At 33.9% G+C, this 20,149-nt stretch overlaps 1 protein-coding gene across 3 annotated transcripts in view; it reads left to right on the forward strand.

The window, feature by feature from the left end:
- Window positions 1–4,428: 4,428 nt before the first annotated feature.
- LOC137614380 (ras-related protein Rab-34-like) overlaps window positions 4,429–20,149 on the forward strand; it is a 31,718-nt gene continuing 15,997 nt past the window's right edge. The window contains exons 1-5 of one of the 3 annotated variants that reach the window (XM_068344169.1): window positions 4,442–4,528; window positions 11,311–11,398; window positions 14,304–14,404; window positions 15,638–15,780; window positions 16,537–16,638. In XM_068344169.1, coding sequence (XP_068200270.1) covers window positions 14,309–14,404; window positions 15,638–15,780; window positions 16,537–16,638 — 341 coding nt within the window. In that variant the 5' untranslated portion in view covers window positions 4,442–4,528; window positions 11,311–11,398; window positions 14,304–14,308. Of the gene's footprint in view, window positions 4,529–4,665; window positions 4,696–11,310; window positions 11,399–14,303; window positions 14,405–15,637; window positions 15,781–16,536; window positions 16,639–20,149 lie in introns of those variants that run through there. The other 2 variants (XM_068344170.1, XM_068344171.1) reach the window with 2 other exon arrangements.

Raw genomic sequence — 20,149 nt, forward strand, 5'->3', positions numbered from 1 at the left:
GGCAGATCTCATTTAAATAAATGTATTGTATATTGTATATATACAGTACAGATACATATATATGTATGCGTACGGATGTATGCATAGTTTGATATATTTATTCATCATAAGAGCTAATGTTGTAAATATCTTTAATAAGACTTTTTATGGGTGAATGCATAGTGTAATATATTTATTCATAATAGGAGCTAATGCTGTAAATATCTTTAATAAGACTTTTTTATGGGTGAATGAATAGTGTAATAATTTATTCATCATAAGAGCTAATGTTGTAAATATCTTTAATAAGACTTTTTTTATGGGTGAATGAATAGTGTAATATATTTATTCATCATAAGAGTTAATGTTGTAAATATCTTTAATAAGACTTTTTTATGGATGAATGAATAGTGTAATATATTTATTCATCATAAGAGCTAATATTGTAAATATCTTTAATAAGACTTTTTTTATGGGTGAATGAATAGTATAATATGTTTATTCATCATAGGAGCTAATGCTGAAAATATGTTTATGACATTTTTTAATTTTATTTTGGTTGAAAAAAAAAAAATTCTAAGGTGGCCCTTTTCCTCATTTCAGTACACCTACCAACCTACAATCACTAACGAATATGGTAATTATTATTATCATTATTACTAGCCAAGCTACAACCATAGTTGGAAAAGCAAGATGCTATAAGCCCAAGGACTCCAATAGGGAAAAATAGCCCAGTGAGGAAAGGAAATAAGGAAATAAATAAATGATGAGAATAAATTAACAATATATCAATTGTTTGTTACTATAGATTAGAATCACAATAGATTTTGTCCTCGTCGCCAATAAGTTATGTGCTTTATTATATAATAATCTACTAATATTAATTATTAAACTTTATGTCTACTTGTTTTATTACCCTCAAAGGTGTTACTGTAACAAGTAGTTTGCATTGACAGTATTGTATAAATCTTAAAGTGTTTAAATGTATATTCTGCCTGTGGCTACTTTCCATATACCTTTTTCGACTAGTTTCTGATGTAGATATTGGTTCTGATGAAGAACCCGGACAGATTATACATTTTCTATAATCTACCAAATTTTCAAGGACTTTGATTAATGGTACATCCATCTTTATAATGACTAGTCTGTGTAGTAGAATCTAACAGTTTATAAAATTATCCTTCTTTAGTCAAAATATGTAAAATCAATTATTCTATCAGGAAATTCAACAGAGAATATTTCCAAAAAGAATAATAATTAGATGTCAATCTTAATATCATTATAAAGGGCCAATTATATAGCAGTGAACATTAATTGACATTATAGATTATATATATATATATATATATATATATATATATATATATATATATATATATATATATATATATATATTTTATAAAAAGTTACTGAATGCTTCTGTGTGTATAGAGCGGAATAAAGTGCTTATTATTTTGATAGTAGTAGTGTTCTGTTGACTATTATCTATATATGTCATTCATTCATTTACATTGTTTAATTTTTTTCAATTTTTTCCTTCATGAGGTAAATCACTATTTTTTTTCTCAATTTCTGGTAACATTTTAGAAGTTTATGACCTAAGATAGCTATAAAAGCTAATTATGCATTTATGATTGGAGGGAAATAATTGAAGGAACATTTTGAGTGGTAAGTGGTCCTTCTACCTGAATTTTCGAAGGATATATGGGGATTTTAATACCTGGTACCCAACATTTACTGGTCGACATTGTCGCCTCATATGGTGAAATATGATCTAAATTTCTTACTTACTGCTAAGCTTAAGAAAGTCTGCCCCGATTTTCTTCTAACTCAAAGTTAGTACAGTGGCAATGTGTTCACTTAGCATTTGCATGGCAGCAGATCAATCCCAGCCTGGGACCGTGAGTTTAAGCTGTTTACTGGGGAGGTCACTGCTATGCTTGAGCACCTCAGTGGGTGGTTGGGCTTGCTCGACTGACGTTCTGGTGAGTATCTATTCTGATGATACTGGAAGTGAAAAACCAGACACCTTTACCTTTGACCTTTAGAACCCAAGTGGGTGAATTACGGGTAGGCCTACATTTCACGCACACTGAACACTCCGCCCCACCCATCAAAGGTCATGGGCTAATACGACAAACAAATCCTGTACAGTAGATCCCGTAGTCACGTGTAGTGTGTGACGAGCCGAGAGAAGGTTGTGACTCAAAGACAGGATGAAAGCAACTGAGTGAGTTTATTATAGAACACTCTCCTTTATATACAAAAACTCAAGACAACAAGAAATTTCATGTTCAAAATCGACACTGTTACCGGTGAGAAAAACAGGCATGTTTATTTGGGTTCTTTTTAATGCGAGGGAAGAACGAAGAGACAAGCATATTATATACACAAAATGAACTATGTACGATCGTGTGACACACGGTTGGTACAATTGCATACCTAATTTTACTCTAAGGGCCGCTTTTTTTGGTCCTTTACTGCAGGGGAACCCTATTCTCTACAAGAACTTCGCAGTCATTTTATCGTATGCATTTCTTTGTATGATAAGACCAGGAAAGCAACAGTGGAAGTGAAGTTAAGTATTTCTGGTAAATTCTTTCGATATACGATTAAGCATTTGATTATTTTACATTTGTGGCGTTCAATTAGTTCATTATGTATGTTGCATAACATTTTTCATAATTCTGACCATCCTTCACATTCAGATCTCCCTGGACAATTCCATCCTGTTCGTAATACTAGGCAGGTAGTTAATTCTAACATCCAGGCCTTTTCCAACATGAGGCTCAATACTACACAGTATTCTAGAAGCTTTATTCCAGCTGTGATCAAGTTGTGGAATGATCTTCCTAATCGGGTAGTTGAATCAGTAGAACTTCAAAAGTTCAAGGTTGCAGCAAATGTTTTTATGTTGAACAGGCTGACATAAGTCTTTTTATAGTTTATGTAAGACATCTCTGTTTTGACGTTATTACTGTTTTTAGAATGATTTGTTGTTAATTTGTTCTCATCATTTATTTATTTCCTTATTTCCTTTCTTCACTTGGCTATTTTTCCTTGTTGGAGCCCTTGGGCTTAGAGCATCTTGCTTTTCCAACTAGGGCTGTAGCTTGGCTTGTGGTAATAATAATAATAATAATAATAATAATAATAATAATAATAATAATAATAATAATAATAATAATAATAATAATAATAAATCGTTACTAGCTCGATGTTCTTATCCTAGTTCAGTTCTTTACGATCGTTATACATTACTTTGTAATTACTAATGATAATTGGACACGTCCCACTTAATCTTAATTTACAATAGTTGTTTTTATTCATAGTCCCGTGAGTTTTTTTCTGAATTTAACCCTGTTTTTTTTTTTTCCTAAGAAAAATTAATTACGCTAAGTAACACCCATTATTACTTAATGAATACTCCACGAATATTATGTTATAACTTATGATGCTCGACTAGCATTGCATTCAAGACTAGAATATGAATATTATTTAAATAATGGCTAAACAATATTTATTTAAATGTTGTTACTATTCTTAAAATATTTTATTTTTCCTTGTTTCCTTTCCTCACTGAGCTATTTTCCCTGTTGGGGCCCCTGGGCTTATAGCATCCTGCTTTTCCAACTAGGGTTGTAGCTTAGCATTTAATAATAATAATAATAATAATACTATCGCGTAATGATATTCATTCGAATGGAATGTCTAGTTTGTTACTAAAAACATTACCATGAATCACCATGACGTCAACTAATTCTCAGAAAATAGCAATCTCATCTAAAACTATTTGATTTAACTATCAAGAATTGTATTTACTATCTCATATTACATTAAGTATTAAAAATAGAAGTTTAATTCAGCCACGCATAAAATAATGGGGAATTCAATAATGTTCAAGTAATGTACAGCCTGGGGCCATATTGTTTTGGGTATGCGCAGCCTGGAGCTATGGTATATTTCCTTTTTTTCTTTACTTATATTGAGATTTTGAGCATAAGATATTTACATATTTTCAAAAAGTCTTTTATTTAATACTTTTACTACATCTTAAACTTTGAATTACACAATAGATGATAATATATCAAATAATAGACAGCCTGGGACCGATTTGTTGCGAATAGCCACAGCCAGGGATCATATTGCATATTGCATTTTTATTTACTCTTGATAGAAAATAATAGCATAAAATTTAATTAAAAATATATATAATAATTTAAAAATCTATTTAAGTTCATTTCAACCAAAATATCATACGATATAGACAGCCTAGGACTGATTTGTTGCGAATAGCCACAGCCAGGGACCATATTGCACATTGCATTTTTATTTACTTTTAATCGAAAATCATAACATAAAATTGCATTAAAAATAGACATAATAATTTTTAAAGCTATTTAAGCTCATCTCAACTAAAATATAATACAATAGTTTACGTCGGAAATTTGGAATGTTTGTTAGTAAACAAACAACAGCCGGCATCTGTCAAGCACCTGTCATTAACAGCCGTTTGCGTTCACGCTGCCCATCATGAGTTATTGAATTTGTAAGTATTATTTAATATTATAGTAGTTTTTAGTTGTAAATGTTAAGTTTTATCATATTTTTATGCATATTATTTCAATAGTTACGCTAAGAATTGACTAATTAACTTTGGCCAGGTGTAACCATCGGTGTATTTTGTCAGCATGGCTGACACGACTTATTGAATTTGTAAGTATTATTTAATATTATTGTAGTTTTTAGATATAAATGTTAAGTTTTATCATATTTTATGAATATTATCGCAAAAACTACGCCATAAAATTGGCTAATTAACTTTGGCCAGGTGTAAGCATCCGTGTATTTTATCAGCTGACATGAGCAGTTGGGTCTGCCCCTGTAAGATTGTACGTATCACAGATTACTTCTGGAATCTATTAATCTTATTAAGCTATGTAGCCCAGTCAGCATAGTCCTAGGCTAACAAATATTAGAACATATGCATGTGTTTTAAGGCTAGGACTATCTGGACATTCCTAGGATTTTGTTATATAACCCATTTTGATCATTGTTAACATTATTATCATTATTACTTGCCATGTTACAACCCTAGTTTGAAAAGCGGAATGCTATAAGCTTGAGGGCTCCAATAAGGAAAATAGCCCAATGAGGAAAGGAAATAAGGAAACCCCAAGAAAAGTAATGGGGTGTATGTATGATAGCGGCCACCTGTATGTACTATTATGTCTAACTTAGAATAGGGCAGTGTAAGGGGGGTCGCAGCAGGGGGGTATTAGCCCCCCTCCCATTAGGTAAGTAGGTAAGGACACGGCTTGTAGGTTAGGTTAGGGGGGAAAGTTTAGGTTAGTTGATTTCCATTTTTAGGTAATTTTGTATATTATTACATCGTGTGACTACGCACAAGAAACATATGATTTCCTATAGCAAATAACGAGATTTAACCGATTTTGATGACCATTTCAATCGCAAACAAACAGATCAACCAATTCGGTTAGTTATAAGTTGACGAATTGGTTGATGTTATTACGGATGAAATGAATGAGAAAACCAGTTAAATCACGATATCTACTATAGGAAATCATATATTTCCTGTACGAAATCACACAATGAAATACAATACAAATGAACCATATAAATATTAACACTGTGGACATATATACTGAGTTAAAATATATAAACAACAGATGACGGGGACGATAACATTAGCAACGTTACCAATGGCTGACAGAACTACCAACGATGACGAATGGTACACAGTGTTACCAACGGCACGATGTCTATACTAGAGGTAGAAATAAATTTTTTCATACGAAAACTAAATAATACTTCCATAAAACTATTACACAATAAATAAAGAGTACCAAAAGGCCACAGAACCTAACAAACCCACCTAACCTTGCCTAGAAGTACCCCGGTCACAAAACACATATAATAAGAATGGGGGAATGACTTACCTTGATACACAGTACTACCAACGGAGACAAATGGTACACAGAACTACCAACGACACGATGGCATTACTAGAGCTAGAACTGCTAAATATCTCCTCAGATATATTCAATAATTTCTCCATATAACTGGTACGAAATATATAAAAAGTACAGAAAGGCCACAGAACCTAACAAACCCACCTAACCTTGCCTAGAAGTACCCCGGTCACAAAACACGAATAATGACTATTGAGGAATGACTTACTTTTATGAAGGAAACGTCGAAACTTGCTGGACTCGGAAGGAAGAGACAAAAGCGCACGACACTAGGGGCAGTTTAAACGTTGAAGAATAACATTGTGAGATTTAAGAAAATGGTCAACATAACCTGAATTATCAACAAAATCACCATGGAATTGAGCCACTGCTTTTAGATACGGAATGCTGCAACCGGTACAAGTTTCTATAATATGATCCATCTCAAAATACGGGGAAAAAAACGCACTAGTAACGAAGGACGAGTAACTAGGTCAAAGGTTAAAACGGGAAAGGCAGGGGAACAATGGGTCGGAAAACAGCGCATTCAGAGATAAAGGAAGGGGGGGTAGGGAGATATCTGAATAGGCCTACTACCTAGAGTGATGATTGGTTAAGGGAAAAACAACGAACAAAAGAGTGAAAACATGAATGAACTAAATACGGAAACTAGACGAAAGAAAAGTTTTATAAGACACAGAGGAGAGAAAAGGAACTAACCAACAAAAATAAATACAAACAATATAGGAAGATAAAATGGAATGAACGGTAAATAATAGAGAATGGGAATATAAAATGAGGAGATCATACCGAGAATTAACTGGATAAAAAACTAGTCCAGGGTAAGTATTTATGTGAAACCGGGAAGGGATAAAGAAATAACTCGACAAATAAAACCAATATAGGAAGGTAAAATGGAATGAATGATAAATAATATTGAATGGGAATTAAAAATGAGAAAATAACACTAATAAAAAGAGTAAAAGGGGGAGTGGAAACTCCTGCGCAGGGGGGGGGGGGGGGATATATGCGCAGATCGGAAACTGATGAAACGAACGTACGTACAAATGGGAAAGGAAATAACAAAACAAATAAACCCAATATAGGAAGGTAAAGTGGAATGTATGATAAATTATATTGAATGGGAATATAAAATGAGAAAATAATACGGTAATAAAAAGAGTAATAATGGAGAGAAACTCCTGCGAAGGGGGGTTATATAAGCGAAGGACGGAAGGTGGGGCGAACGAACAAACGAACAAATGGGTGCTAATGTTAGCATGAAACGCTAACATTTGATCTACATCAAGTATGGAATTCTAACAATTAATCTACATCAGGCGTTGGCAGCACTGGTTACTGTATTACTACAAGAAAAAACCTTTGAAATGGCTCCTCCCAAATATATCCAGGTATACTGATTTGTCTTTTTCTACGGTTATAATAAATACCAGAAAGAAATGTATAGAGAAGAAAAGGACTGAATTACGGTTATATATCGGTTCCCCAGTATGTTTTCCCCACCCAAAACCCCGAGTTCCCACTGGGGGTCCCCCATTATCGGCGGATATAGATGTATATATATTTCTGTAACTATTCATTTGCGACGGGAACGAGTGTTATTTTCGAAGGGAGCGTAATTTTTCCTATAAGAAAAAGTAGTTGGAATACTAGGATACATTGAGATGTAATAATATACAATGAAACCGATCTAACTTAGAATAGGGCAGTGTAAGGGGGGTCGCAGCAGGGGGGTATTAGCCCCCCTCCCATTAGGTAAGTAGGTAAGGACACGGCTTGTAGGTTAGGTTAGGGGGAAAGTTTAGGTTAGTTGATTTCCATTTTTAATGATCGCGTGAGGAACTGGCCGCTGATATACAAAGGCACCAAAGTCATTAACAATTAATGTGAAATATTTTAAAGTAGGCTATGTTGTCTAGGTAGTAGACTACACTATCCCCTAGACTAATCCATATTTTGGGTATACTGTATGTAGTTTGCTGGGACAGTCTTAAACTTAAATACTTGTCAAATTGATTTTTCATGGTGAAAATATTGTTTAGCTTTGTCTGAAATTTAATATTACAAAGCTATCTTTATGATTTATGAAATATTGTGAACTAGTGTTGCTTGTAAAGGTGGTTGGGATGCAAACACAGGGTTGAGACTTAGTCTGGGGTAAGGTAAGGATACAGCTTTTTAAGGGGGGTGCATCGCAGGGGGCTGTATCCCCCAGTAGCTAAGTAGGTAAGGATACAGCTCCTAGGTTAGGTGGTGTTCTTGTGTGTTTCCCCTTTATAATATGGTTTTTCAGTCATAAATTGGTATTTTAAAACTTGTAAAATTTGAAAAATAAGGGTTTCCCCTAATTACTTGCATCGGAGCTTTTCAAAGTTCCAAAATATACACCGAGAACTCTACTTATGTTCTTCATTGGGAATATTGTGCTATAATATTTACCTATATTTTGATAACTGATCCGGTCCATCGCAACCAACTACAAAAGCTCCAATATTTGTAGTTGCTTTAATCGCAAGATGTTCAGGGAGTAAGATTATGGTTCCATAGGTCATCAGATTTAGGAATTGCTTGGGTGCTGTCTGACCTAGATTAATTTATGGGGAAATGGGAAGTTTTGACGTATAATAGTGACGATACACAATATATCCAATTGTCCGTAGTGTCTCAGGTTCTAGATCCTTTCCTTCCAGCCATGACCTTTTATTATAATTTCTTATCCCTACATATTTCTAGTAAAGAGGGATCCCAATGGAAAATGGTTAGTTTGGGTGCCTCTAGTTGTTTGATTCGGTCAGTATCGTCACCATCTCTTATGCCTATTGATGTAAAGGGCCTTGGTTAGATTTCACCAGTCGTCTCTTATCTTGAGCTTTTAATTCAAAACTTCTCTATTCATCATCTCCTACTTCGCACTTCATAATCCTCCGCCATGTAGGTCTGTGTCAATATAATCTCATATAATTCTGTTGTCAAGTTATTTTGGTTAGTTGAATTTTGATGTTAATATGATTTCTGATATCAAAAGTACTCTCAAATTCTAAAGCAAATGCCTTGGAGTAATTAGGCCAATAAGAGTTTTAACTTAACTGTATTGAATTTGATTTGATTGATCTTGAAGGGCCAAACTACGTGGAATAAACTAAGCCTGCTTGATTGCTGTTGGAGAATTGACGTTTTACCAATACAGAATTATTGGTGTCATATATTGGGTTATGGTTACACTTCCCACATCAACCAACCTAAAAGCCTCTGGCCTGAAGATAAAAAGTAAGTCTTTTAACCCTTTTACCCCCAAAGGACGCACTGGTACGTTTCACAAAACTCATCCTTTTACCCCCATGGACGTACCGGTACGTCCTTGCAAAAAACTGCTATTTAAATTTTTTTTTTGCATATGTTTGATAATATTTTGAGAAACTTTAAGCATTTTCCAAGAGAATGAGACCAACCTGACCTCTCTATGACGGAAATTAAGGCTGTTAGAGCAATTTAAAAAAAATATACTGCAAAATGTGCTTGAAAAAAAATAACCCTTTGGGGTTAAGGGTTGGAAATTTCCAAATAGCCTGAGGGTAAAAGGGTTAATGACTTACAGGTGGGCAGAGCATCACCGCCACCTGCTGTTAGATATAACTACAGTGCCTCGTTAAATTTTAACGGTAATTTCCAGTTTCACTGAAGTCGTCCTCTTATTAAAGAACTTAGGTTTGCGTAGTTAGGAAAAATATGAATCGCTTTTTAAAATTAATGCTATTTTACTGCACAATATTTCATCCTTCAGGTACACAGCTCCTGCAACGTTTTGGATATCGTCACCCTCATAAACTAACTGCCTAAGTCATTTTCTCCACCTGTTTGGAAATCAAAAGAAAACCTTCTCATTTTCTAATTCTTGATATCATTGTCTTGAGCTTTAATTCACAAATTCTTAACAGAAGAATTTGTGAATTAGAATTTGTTAATTGAAGCTCAACACAATGATATAAAGAATTAGGAAATGAGAAGTTTTTTTTTTATTTCCCAACAAGTGGAGAAAATGACTTAGGCAGTTAGTTTATGAGGGTGACGATATGTTACTTTGAAAGATGGTAAACAGTTTGACATCATAAATAGCCTTGTCACTTTTGTATCCTTATTGCTTTAGCGAGTTTACCTCTTGAGAAATACAACATTGTTCACCAAACTAACAAACCTGATGTTGTTTATTATGGATATTCTTTTGGCAAAGCTTGGAGAATATCCATAATAAATAACTAGGTTTGTATTAGTTAGGGAAAAATACAAATTATGTATGGATTTGTCATCTTTATTTAAAGATTTTAATTAAAATCTTCAGTACAGCATTTCTATTTTAATGTAAATGATTGATAATCCCTATTTAGGAATGTTTATAGTACATACAATATGTTGAATTTTCTAGACATTTGATAGGCAGTGAGTGAGTACACTGATTATTTTTCTTAGTAACACATCATGGCTAATTCTTTAACTCTTAGTAACACATCATGGCTAATTCTTTAACTCTTAGTAACACATCATGGCTAATTCTTTAACTCTTAGTAACACATCATGGCTAATTCTTTAACCCAGGAAATGCATTATTCCTTGACTTTTAAACTTAAGTTTCAGCATTGAAGATATACTGTATAGAAGATTCGATTTCACCTTTAGCGGTGAAGTAGAGCATGGCGCTTCGTAGGAGCAGTGACTCGCATCGTCACCTTCGGGATCCTAGGGCTGCAGGTGAACACGAATTTATCAGCTCGATTGTTGGTGTATCCTGTTCCCTCTAAGATGTGATATGAACTTTTAGTGCTTTCAGAGAACTTATATTTTCCTCTCCAAAAAGTCCTTATAATGACCTGAAGAAATGTGTTTTTCGCCGTTAATTTTTATTGTAGAGGAGTCAAGTTCTCGTTGAAGAGAATTTAATTACTGTACCTGCCTTTTTAGTGTTATTGATCTATTTTTACTATGGCTTGTTTCTTTTACAGTATAAGTATTTTGTGGGTGGCATGATTGTTTTAAGATATGTATAATACTGTATACAATATACTGTATGTATACCAGTAGATATAAGTGTACTGTATAGTACAGTATTCTTGGTATAATGCCGGTGAATGAATAGAATTAATAATTAAGAGGTGAATAATCAGAATTAATAATTAAGAGGTGAATAATCATAAGGTGCAAAATTAATATACTGTACTGTACATATATATAAATCAATTTGTTATCATAGTCTATAAACTTTATCTACACTATATTTAAGCTCCTTATCAAGACCCAACGAGCATGTGTAAGCCAAATACTAACATCTTATTACCATATGTTACAGTGTTGTTAACGTGTGTGATTTGTCCATTCGAGCAATTGGCTCAACTTTCCTGACATCTTTTGTCTTCTGGCTGTTACTCTTGATACATGTGAGTTTTGTAGGATTGGTCCGAGAGATTAAAGTGCGTAGTGAATCCACTCTGAAGACGTATTCATAGTCTTAGCTAGTACTGGCTTGTCTGAATAAGATTCTCTTTTTCTCGTGTAAAATGCATAATATTCTTTCTCTGCATGAGAATTTTTTATGCATGAAATGAATTACCCGAGTACCAGCACAGTTTAGCTAGTTGTGCATGTTAGCTGTGTAGTTTTCATGTTGTTGCAATCATGGTTATTAAAACTTTTGACTATTTAAATTAGTTTGTGGTTAATATAGTGAAGATGGTTATGTAGAAGAAAGTAATTGAAATATTGTAGTTTTTAGTTTTTGTGTTTGGTTTTACAAATTAATCTCATGAATTTAGAGAAAATGCAAGTTACAGGTATAAGTTGATTCATGGGTAAAGATCTTATTTGCCATATGTATGATTTGTTTTAGAATGGCAACACAGTTGAAACTCGGTATAAGATACAGTATGAGCGTACTGTATTCAATACAGGGATACAGTTCATGATATGGGAAGACCAGTTAAACTGGTTTTTACTCTCTATTCCTTATGGTTTGAGATCCCATTCAATTTTAAGTACTACAGTTATAGATGTCTAGTATTTTTTCACACTATTCATATCTCGGCATGTAAGCATTTTGCATTTTATTTTTTTAATTTGATGAACATGTGCATATTGATACTGTACTATATTACCGAATGTCCTTTAATTTTAAATTCATATTGAGATTGTCTTAAAGCTTTATTGTAAAACTTTTAAATATATGCAGATTCTTAAATTAATGTTCTCCGGTTTGCGCAAGGGTGCTGTGAAGACCTTGTCTGTAGATCTAATATTATAGTAAAGTGATAGCTAATGTGAAACAATTTTATTTATCACAGAGTTTCTTATAAGGGTAACTTTTGATTGATCTTTCACTTTTGAAAACTTTTTAATTTATAAAATTCATATATACTGTAGTGTATACTGTAGTTTACATTTCAACTTTTAGAATCTTGGACATGACTTCATCACAAAACTGATCGTTGGTTGTCTTTAGATAGATTTTTGTAGTCTACTGTAGTACTTGGATAAGGTCTTTATTTTTCCAGACGCAGGTTACTAACTACTTACAATTTCCACTGTAAAGGACTTTTCATGTAATTAGTGATGTCACTTTAGCTTTTAAGATTCTTTATTATTTGTACCATGCTAGTTTCTCTTCTCTCAAACTTGGTTTTTTCATCCTTTTTGCCCTATTGAATATGTTTATGTATTTCCTATTTTATAAATAGATCAGAAAATCCCTATTGGTAACTTTCATCCATATTTTTTATCTTAACTTGGTTTTCTTTGAAAATTGTACAGTACTATAGTTCTGAAGGGCCAGTCATAAGATGGTCATGGTCTATGCTTAGTAAAGAAAACTAGTTTCCTGTATTGGCACTTACAGAAATTTGCTTCGCAAAATAATTGGTTGTTTGTATTGAAAATATTATCGCATAACTAACTAGAAGGCACTCAGTAGAGCGCAGACCTCCACCACGGCAGCTTATGTCTCATCATTTGGCTCAACCTTGACCTTGACCTTTGACCTTAATATGTATCAATTGGCGTGGATTTTCATATACTTGGATATGAACCAAGTATGAAGTCTGTGACAACGATATGCAAACTTATGGCGGATTATATGAATTGGACATTTTGCTTGACCGTGATCTTAACCATTGACCTTGACCTTCCAAAATTTAATCATTTCCAGCTTTTTACATAATGGTTAATCCTTGCTAGTCTCTTTACTCTACGATTAAAATTGTGGCCAGTAAGCTTTTCTCAAACGAACCCAAATGGGGTTGAACATATCTTCCTTCCAACTTTGTTGGCAGAAATAAAAAAGGGAGTGCAGTATAGCTCTTTGAGATTCAATCTTTAATAGAACCCGTACTATTATTTGTGTGTTACTTGAACTAAGAAGGATAGATTTTTTGTGGTGTCAAGAATGTCCTGAAACATCTCTGTCAGCCATTCAGATTTGATTTCTGTTCATACCTATCTTCAGTTTCTATGTTGATATGAATCATATTAGCATTTTAGCTAAAAAAATTGTCCTGTTGGCTATTGTATTCTCAACTGCTTGTAAAGTGAACCCAAGTTTTCATCTCTTCAGTTAATTCCCCTCCTCTTTGAAGTAATTGATCTGTTGTTAACCAGGAAAACAATACATTATTTACCTTTATGTATAAAATTTGCTAGATTTTGATTGTCGCCCTTATAAAAAAATGAAATGTATTTAATTATTGTTTATTAGCTCTTAACTATAGATTAAGTACATCATTCTTCTACAATTATCAAATCAACTAGGGAAGTTTCTACACCTTTGATTTTTTTTCAAATATAGTCAGTGACTGTATAAAAGCACTCTCCACATTCTATTTTGTTCAATATAACATAAATTCTTGACGATCATTGTGTTTCCTACACTGGTATTCCTCTAGACCCTACACATTGAGTACCAGCTAACACATTATTTTTGTGTAAAAGGTTTTTGTTGAGTACTAACAACATAAGCAATCATTTCAGACTGTTCTTGTTGAGAAATAAGCATGCTCAAGTATTCCTTATTAACAGGTCTTAGCAAGTTCTGGATTTAACAAAATAAGACAATTACTTATCGCTGTTGCTATTCTCAAATATTTCCGGAAATAAAAGGATACTAGAAGTACCAACATCTCGGGAAATGACTAGATCACTATGGTGTAAAGTCTATGGCTCATGGACGTTAGGTTCTTTGCGCGATCCTCGGTGTTAGGTACTTTTCAAGTCTCCCTAGTGGATAGATGTAATTATTATATTTGATATATTTTTAAATAGATGAAAAGTAGATAGTAAAGTTATTTGTTTTTACAGGACTGATGCAGTTGAGTCGGTCTGCCGTATACAAAATGTTGCAGACTCATGCAGAGAAGGATCGTATAGTAACTGCACTCCCCCCGCCTTTTATAAGACACGTAAGAATTCATTTTTGTCTAACCAAAAACTAAGACAGCATCTATACCGTCTTTAGATCAATTTTTACTTTTGGATTAAAACTACAAAAGTAGAATACAGTACTTTAACTAACTATTGCATGAACATGCGTACTCTTAAAGGGTACAAAGTAAATAACAGCTAATGAATACTCTACTCAATTCATTATTAAAGAAGTTAATTGGCGATATTATCTCGTAAAGAATAGTTATTCTTAGTTCAGAAGCAAATATTGCGTGATGACTGTAGCTAGAGTGAAATCAGTTGGGCAAACATGAGATCTTTTCCCCATGTACATCTATTGCATGTTGTACAGTATTAGTTTTTAATCATGGTACTGTACCTGTATATGCTCACACATGTACTAATTAGCACTCTTGAATTTTTAGTACAGGCACAATAACAAAGTTTTAATTAACACCGTACACTTTCAGATAACATGTTGTTATTGTTCTTAAAATATTTTTTTTTTAATTACCCTCTTATATTTCCTTATTTCCTCTCTTCACTCGGCTATTTTCCCTGTTGGAGCCCAAGCCCCTGGGTTTATAGCATCCTGCTTCTACAACTAGGGTTGTAGCTTAGCAAGTAATACTAATAATTATAAAATGATAGTGTACTCTGGTAACCAGTTGCAATTATATTAACTGGTGACCACTATCTAGATTATCTTAAATACCAAATGATTTTTATGGTAGATTGATTTTCAAGCATCAAGTTCAGTTTACAGTTATTGAAACTTCAACTTTTTTTTTTTTCTAAAGATCGGTTTATTTGTTTTTTGCCCACATTCAAAATATATTTCAATTTCCCTTGGTGATCTTGATTATGCACATTAATTCTTTTATATAAAAAGGATATCATTCCAAGAGTGGCTTCTTAAATTGAAAGGTTTTGTAGGACAGCATAATGAGTCTGACCTTCCAGATGTTAACTCCAAATCCTACATTGTTTTCTGTCTTCAATTCTCATTACTACCAGTGAGCCAGCTCTGTATAATTTTTTATAACTGTACGTAATAAAATGCTTCTGAAAAAAATTTCTTGTTTTGTAATTTATTTTACACTTCTTGCATTTTAGTTTACTGCACGCAAGTTCTTTGGAAGTTGTAAAGTTGTAGATTCTTATCTGGGGAGCTTACTCTAAGTGCTTGGAGAGGCATCTTTGACTCCATAATCTAGGTTTTAGTTATTAATTTCCTTTTTGCATTGCAGGCCTCCCCCTTCTCGCAAGATGAATTTGACGAAGCAGTCCGGAATGCAGCCAATTCTAACCGCACTCTCCAGGCAGGCCTCAAGATATCGAAGATGATAGTGCTTGGAGATGTTGCAACAGGGAAAACTTGTCTAGTCAATAGGTAGGCTTGTAGAATTAGTGTAAAATTTCATCATTGTACCATTATTATTAGTTTATGACCACTAATATACTTGATTATATTATTTCAATGACACTTTCCCCTGTGGTCATTGAATTTTCCCTTTATTAAATACGGGCATGGTTTGCTTTGTAGTACTTACCTCCTAATGGCACTTTTTTCATGTGACATATTTGATAATTGGTAACGAAGTTTGAGTATCAATTCACCGTTTGTCAGCAGATCCTTAAAAATATGATTGATATGGTTTGGTCACTTTCTATGGATCAATTATTAGGTTGTAGAATTGATAACTAAGGAAGTAGCAGATCCTTAAAAATATGATTGATATAGTTTGGTCACTTTCTAGGGATCAACTATTAGTTGTAGAATTGATAAATAAGGAAGTAGCAGTATGCCAGATTGTAGAAAAAAATACAAAAGATTGAAAAGAGTATAAAAAAAGTGTCTCAATGAGTGAGCGAGCTAGGTTTATTCCTGGCATTACATGCATCTCTTTTTTTCTCTGGTATATTCAACAAAATCTATGCCTTAGAAATTGGTATATTCAACAAAATCTATGCCTTAGAAATGGTGCTAGAGGAGCATTTCACGGAGCAACACAGGTCGAGCCAGAAAAGTGTTTGCTTGTTCTTTGTTTACCGTGTGTTTAGGTGTAGATTTATTTGGTAAACTAGTATTGATTAGGCTGTTTAATTCTTTCATGTATATTTTATTGTCTGCTAATTTTATTTTCAGATTTTGTCATCAGGTCTTTGATTCAAACTACAAGGCAACTATTGGAGTTGATTTTGAGGTGGAGAGATTTGATATTCTTGGTGTACCTTACAATTTACAAATGTAAGTTAATAGGAGCGAGTGTGTCTTTATAAGTTATTCTCTCTTAAAAATATGCAATAATGTAGTCCAGCAAGAAAGCTAGCTGGTGTCAGTTGATATAGTTATTGTCTTCTGAATAATTCACAATTTCTTGCTTTTTCTTCCTTAATTTTTCAGGAGCTGTAGAAATTATTCCCCACTTAAAGTCTCATGTAGACATTCTCGGTTTATTTTCCAGTAGCTATAAAATGCTTCTTCATTTCCACCAAGAATTCTTCTCATTCATTTCTCGCTGAGTATTTTCTACACTCTGTTAAGCTGTTAAGCCTGCCTGCATTCATGTTGTGATTTACCTAAATGTTTATGCTATGCTGCAGGGTTATTACTATTTTGGTATTTCAGTTTATGAAAATATATTTAATTTTCTAAAGTAGCTGTAGAAAGCTAACACAAGTTTGTGGTGAAATAGAGGAGAGAGACTTTCACTGAATGTTAATGTATTGTCATGAAGGATTTTTATGAATGGCATGCCTTTTCCATATAGATTTTTCTTAATTAGTTGAATGTATGAAGCGTATGTTTTACATTAATGCAGATTAAATCCTTGTACTTGAGGGATTTTGACGAAGGAAAAATCTATTTCTGGGGAGAGACCTGTGACGCCCGGTGAAAAGGATCCTTCTGCATCTTCCAAAATTAAAATCCACATTACTGGAAAGAGAACAAATGCCTGGTACTGAAAAAACTGTCAAAACAAACTATAGTACTTAACATTGTTAAAGGTGCAGTAGCAACGTCAGTTATGTTGAATTAACGACAATCACTTGCGACACACACTTAACAAAATAAATAACGACTTAGCGGGCAAGTCCAAAACAGAAGGATCCTTTTCACCGGCCGTCACAGATCGACCCAGAAATACGGATTGCAAAAGTAGATGAAATTGACTATGAAACTGAGGCGCTCAAAAAAGGGTACTACGGAAATAAAAAAGCTGATATGAGAACTGTTCATTTTTTTAATTTGTATAGCTACATGTCCAATGTCGTCTGAAGATTCTTGGTCATCTTGGAGTTAATTTTGGTCTTCATAATTGTAGTGATGACCATAACTTGTCATCTTTAAACCGGGATGGTTCTTATTCTCTGGTTCTGTTGTGCTTGCAGAGGAGGCCTTAAAGATTCTCATCTTTAACAATATTCCTAACATGGATTGCATATTCTGGTTGGATGTTAAATTTTGACCAAAACTCACACTTAATTTTAAAACCTATTTAATATAATGGTATTTTCATTCGATCTAATTTATTTTACGGTGGTTAAATTTTTTAGGAGAGGATTGAATTTTTTTCCTGGATTAACTAGAAATATTTGCTAGTTTAATGAATTTCAAAAGTTGTATGGATCTGAATTATAAACATCTATAAATGCACCTATAGAAAATCTTTTTATGATATATCTCGCTTTAAAGGTTTAGAGGTCGCTCATGAATGGCAGAGGCAAGGGACAGTGACATTGCCCTAGCAATCAGGACAATGCCCTAGAGACTGACCATATATTATATGATCAGCACCCAAGCTAGGACGAGGGAGGGCCAAGCAGTGGCTGCTGATAACTTAGCAGATAGACCTATAAGCTCCCCCAAACCCCCCAACCTTAGCTCACAAGGATGGTAAGGTTGCAGACACTAATGGCACTAACAAGTCTGAGCGGGACTCGAACCCCCGACTGGCAAACACCAGGTAGAGACGTTACCAATCTTGTTGCCAGTTTAAGGGTTACTTAAATGGTGAAATTTCTTCTGGTTATCCCAGCACAAACAAACCTTTATTGTAGGTGCACAGCAGGGCTTAAAAATTTTTAGTACTCTATACCGAAAATGTAAGCAATATTGGTATACAGTAGTGTATGGTACGCATGGGTTACATAATTTTAACGATGCTATCGCCTGAATTGTTTGATAATGTATTAACATATTTACATAACTTAGCAAGACATACAGTAGGGTCCCGAATTAAGCGTGTTCGAATTACACGATTCCCCTTTTCCACGATCGCTATTTTTCAAAAATAAATTTTCTGTATCCACGAGGCTGTTCAAAGTTCGCGAGTCAAGCACTACAAAATGTATCAAATCTATAGTCTTTTTAAGTATATTGGTAGCCCTAAATACGGTGATTTATAATAAATGTTACAAAACAATATTAACATTACATTTCATTAACATAATTTCATAATGAATAGCCTATTTAAGGATAAAATTCCACATCAACAATGAAATCAACTGTTAACTGTGCGAGTCCAGCTGACAAAATGTAAACAGAAATGTGGTTACGTTCTCGGCAATCTTTATCTTTCTCCAACCTTACGATAATTGTAATGGTAGTGTTAATGATAGTATATTAAAGCATTATTTTTGTTTAGTACAGTATATTTAAAAGCCTTAATTTTCCCTCTGGGCGTTCAAGGTTTTCACGAGTAGACTGGGTTCGTTTATCGGCAGTGAATAGCCTAAACTTCGGTAACGAGTCGTCAATATTTTGTCATATTTTAAACAGTAGGCTATACATTTGATTTGCAAACATTGGTTTTGTAGAGTAGACGGTAAAATAAAATCTAGAGAGAGAGAGAGAGAGAGAGAGAGAGAGAGAGAGAGAGAGAGAGAGAGAGAGAGAGAGAGAGAGAGAGAGAGAGAGAGAGATTTGGCAGAAATCTCTCTCTCTCTCTCTCTCTCTCTCTCTCTCTAATCTAGAGAGAGAGAGAGAGAGAGAGAGAGAGAGAGAGAGAGAGACTGCCAAATCTCTCTCTCTCTCTCTCTCTCTCTCTAGATTTTATTTTACCGTCTACTCTACAAAACCAATGTTTGCAAATCAAATGTATACTGTTTAAAATATGACAAAATATTGACGACTCTTTACCGAAGTTTAGGCTATTCACTGCCGATAAACGATAACAAACCCTTTAATGCAAACTAACTGTATCCTTTGATATTCCTCTATATTTATCACGAATTCCTTCTATACCTCCTCAGACACTCTTATTTCAAATATCTAAATTATTCTTATCACAACTAACACCATCTAGTCATTTTCATTCCATTATATCTATTATTCCTCTGGATCTTATTCCCTTTCCTTATTCTGTTTATTCGATGGGATTCGTTTTTCCCTTTACCGTCTTTCAGAATCTATTTTTAGCCACTGGCAACCAAATCCCCCCTTCCCCCGTCTCCTACCGTCTCCCCTGCGAGTCCACCCAGCCTATCTCATCACTCCCCCCACCTTCATCCTCCCCTGTTCTAGGTCTGTAACCTTCTGCGTCATAATCTCTCTCTCTCTCTCTCTCTCTCTCTCTCTCTCTCTCTCTCTCTCTCTCTCTCTCTCTCTCTCTCTCTCGTTATACATTACTTACAAATAGATGAAGAAACCAAAATCGGTTTTCTTGAAGTGTCAATTAAATACAAAACGAAAAAATTATACCGTGTATACATCCATTTCAATCATAGCTTAAAATACGGTAACCGATTTCGTCAGC

The sequence above is a fragment of the Palaemon carinicauda genome, chromosome 20 (assembly GCF_036898095.1).
Source record: "Palaemon carinicauda isolate YSFRI2023 chromosome 20, ASM3689809v2, whole genome shotgun sequence".
Classification (NCBI taxonomy): Eukaryota; Metazoa; Arthropoda; class Malacostraca; order Decapoda; family Palaemonidae; genus Palaemon; species Palaemon carinicauda.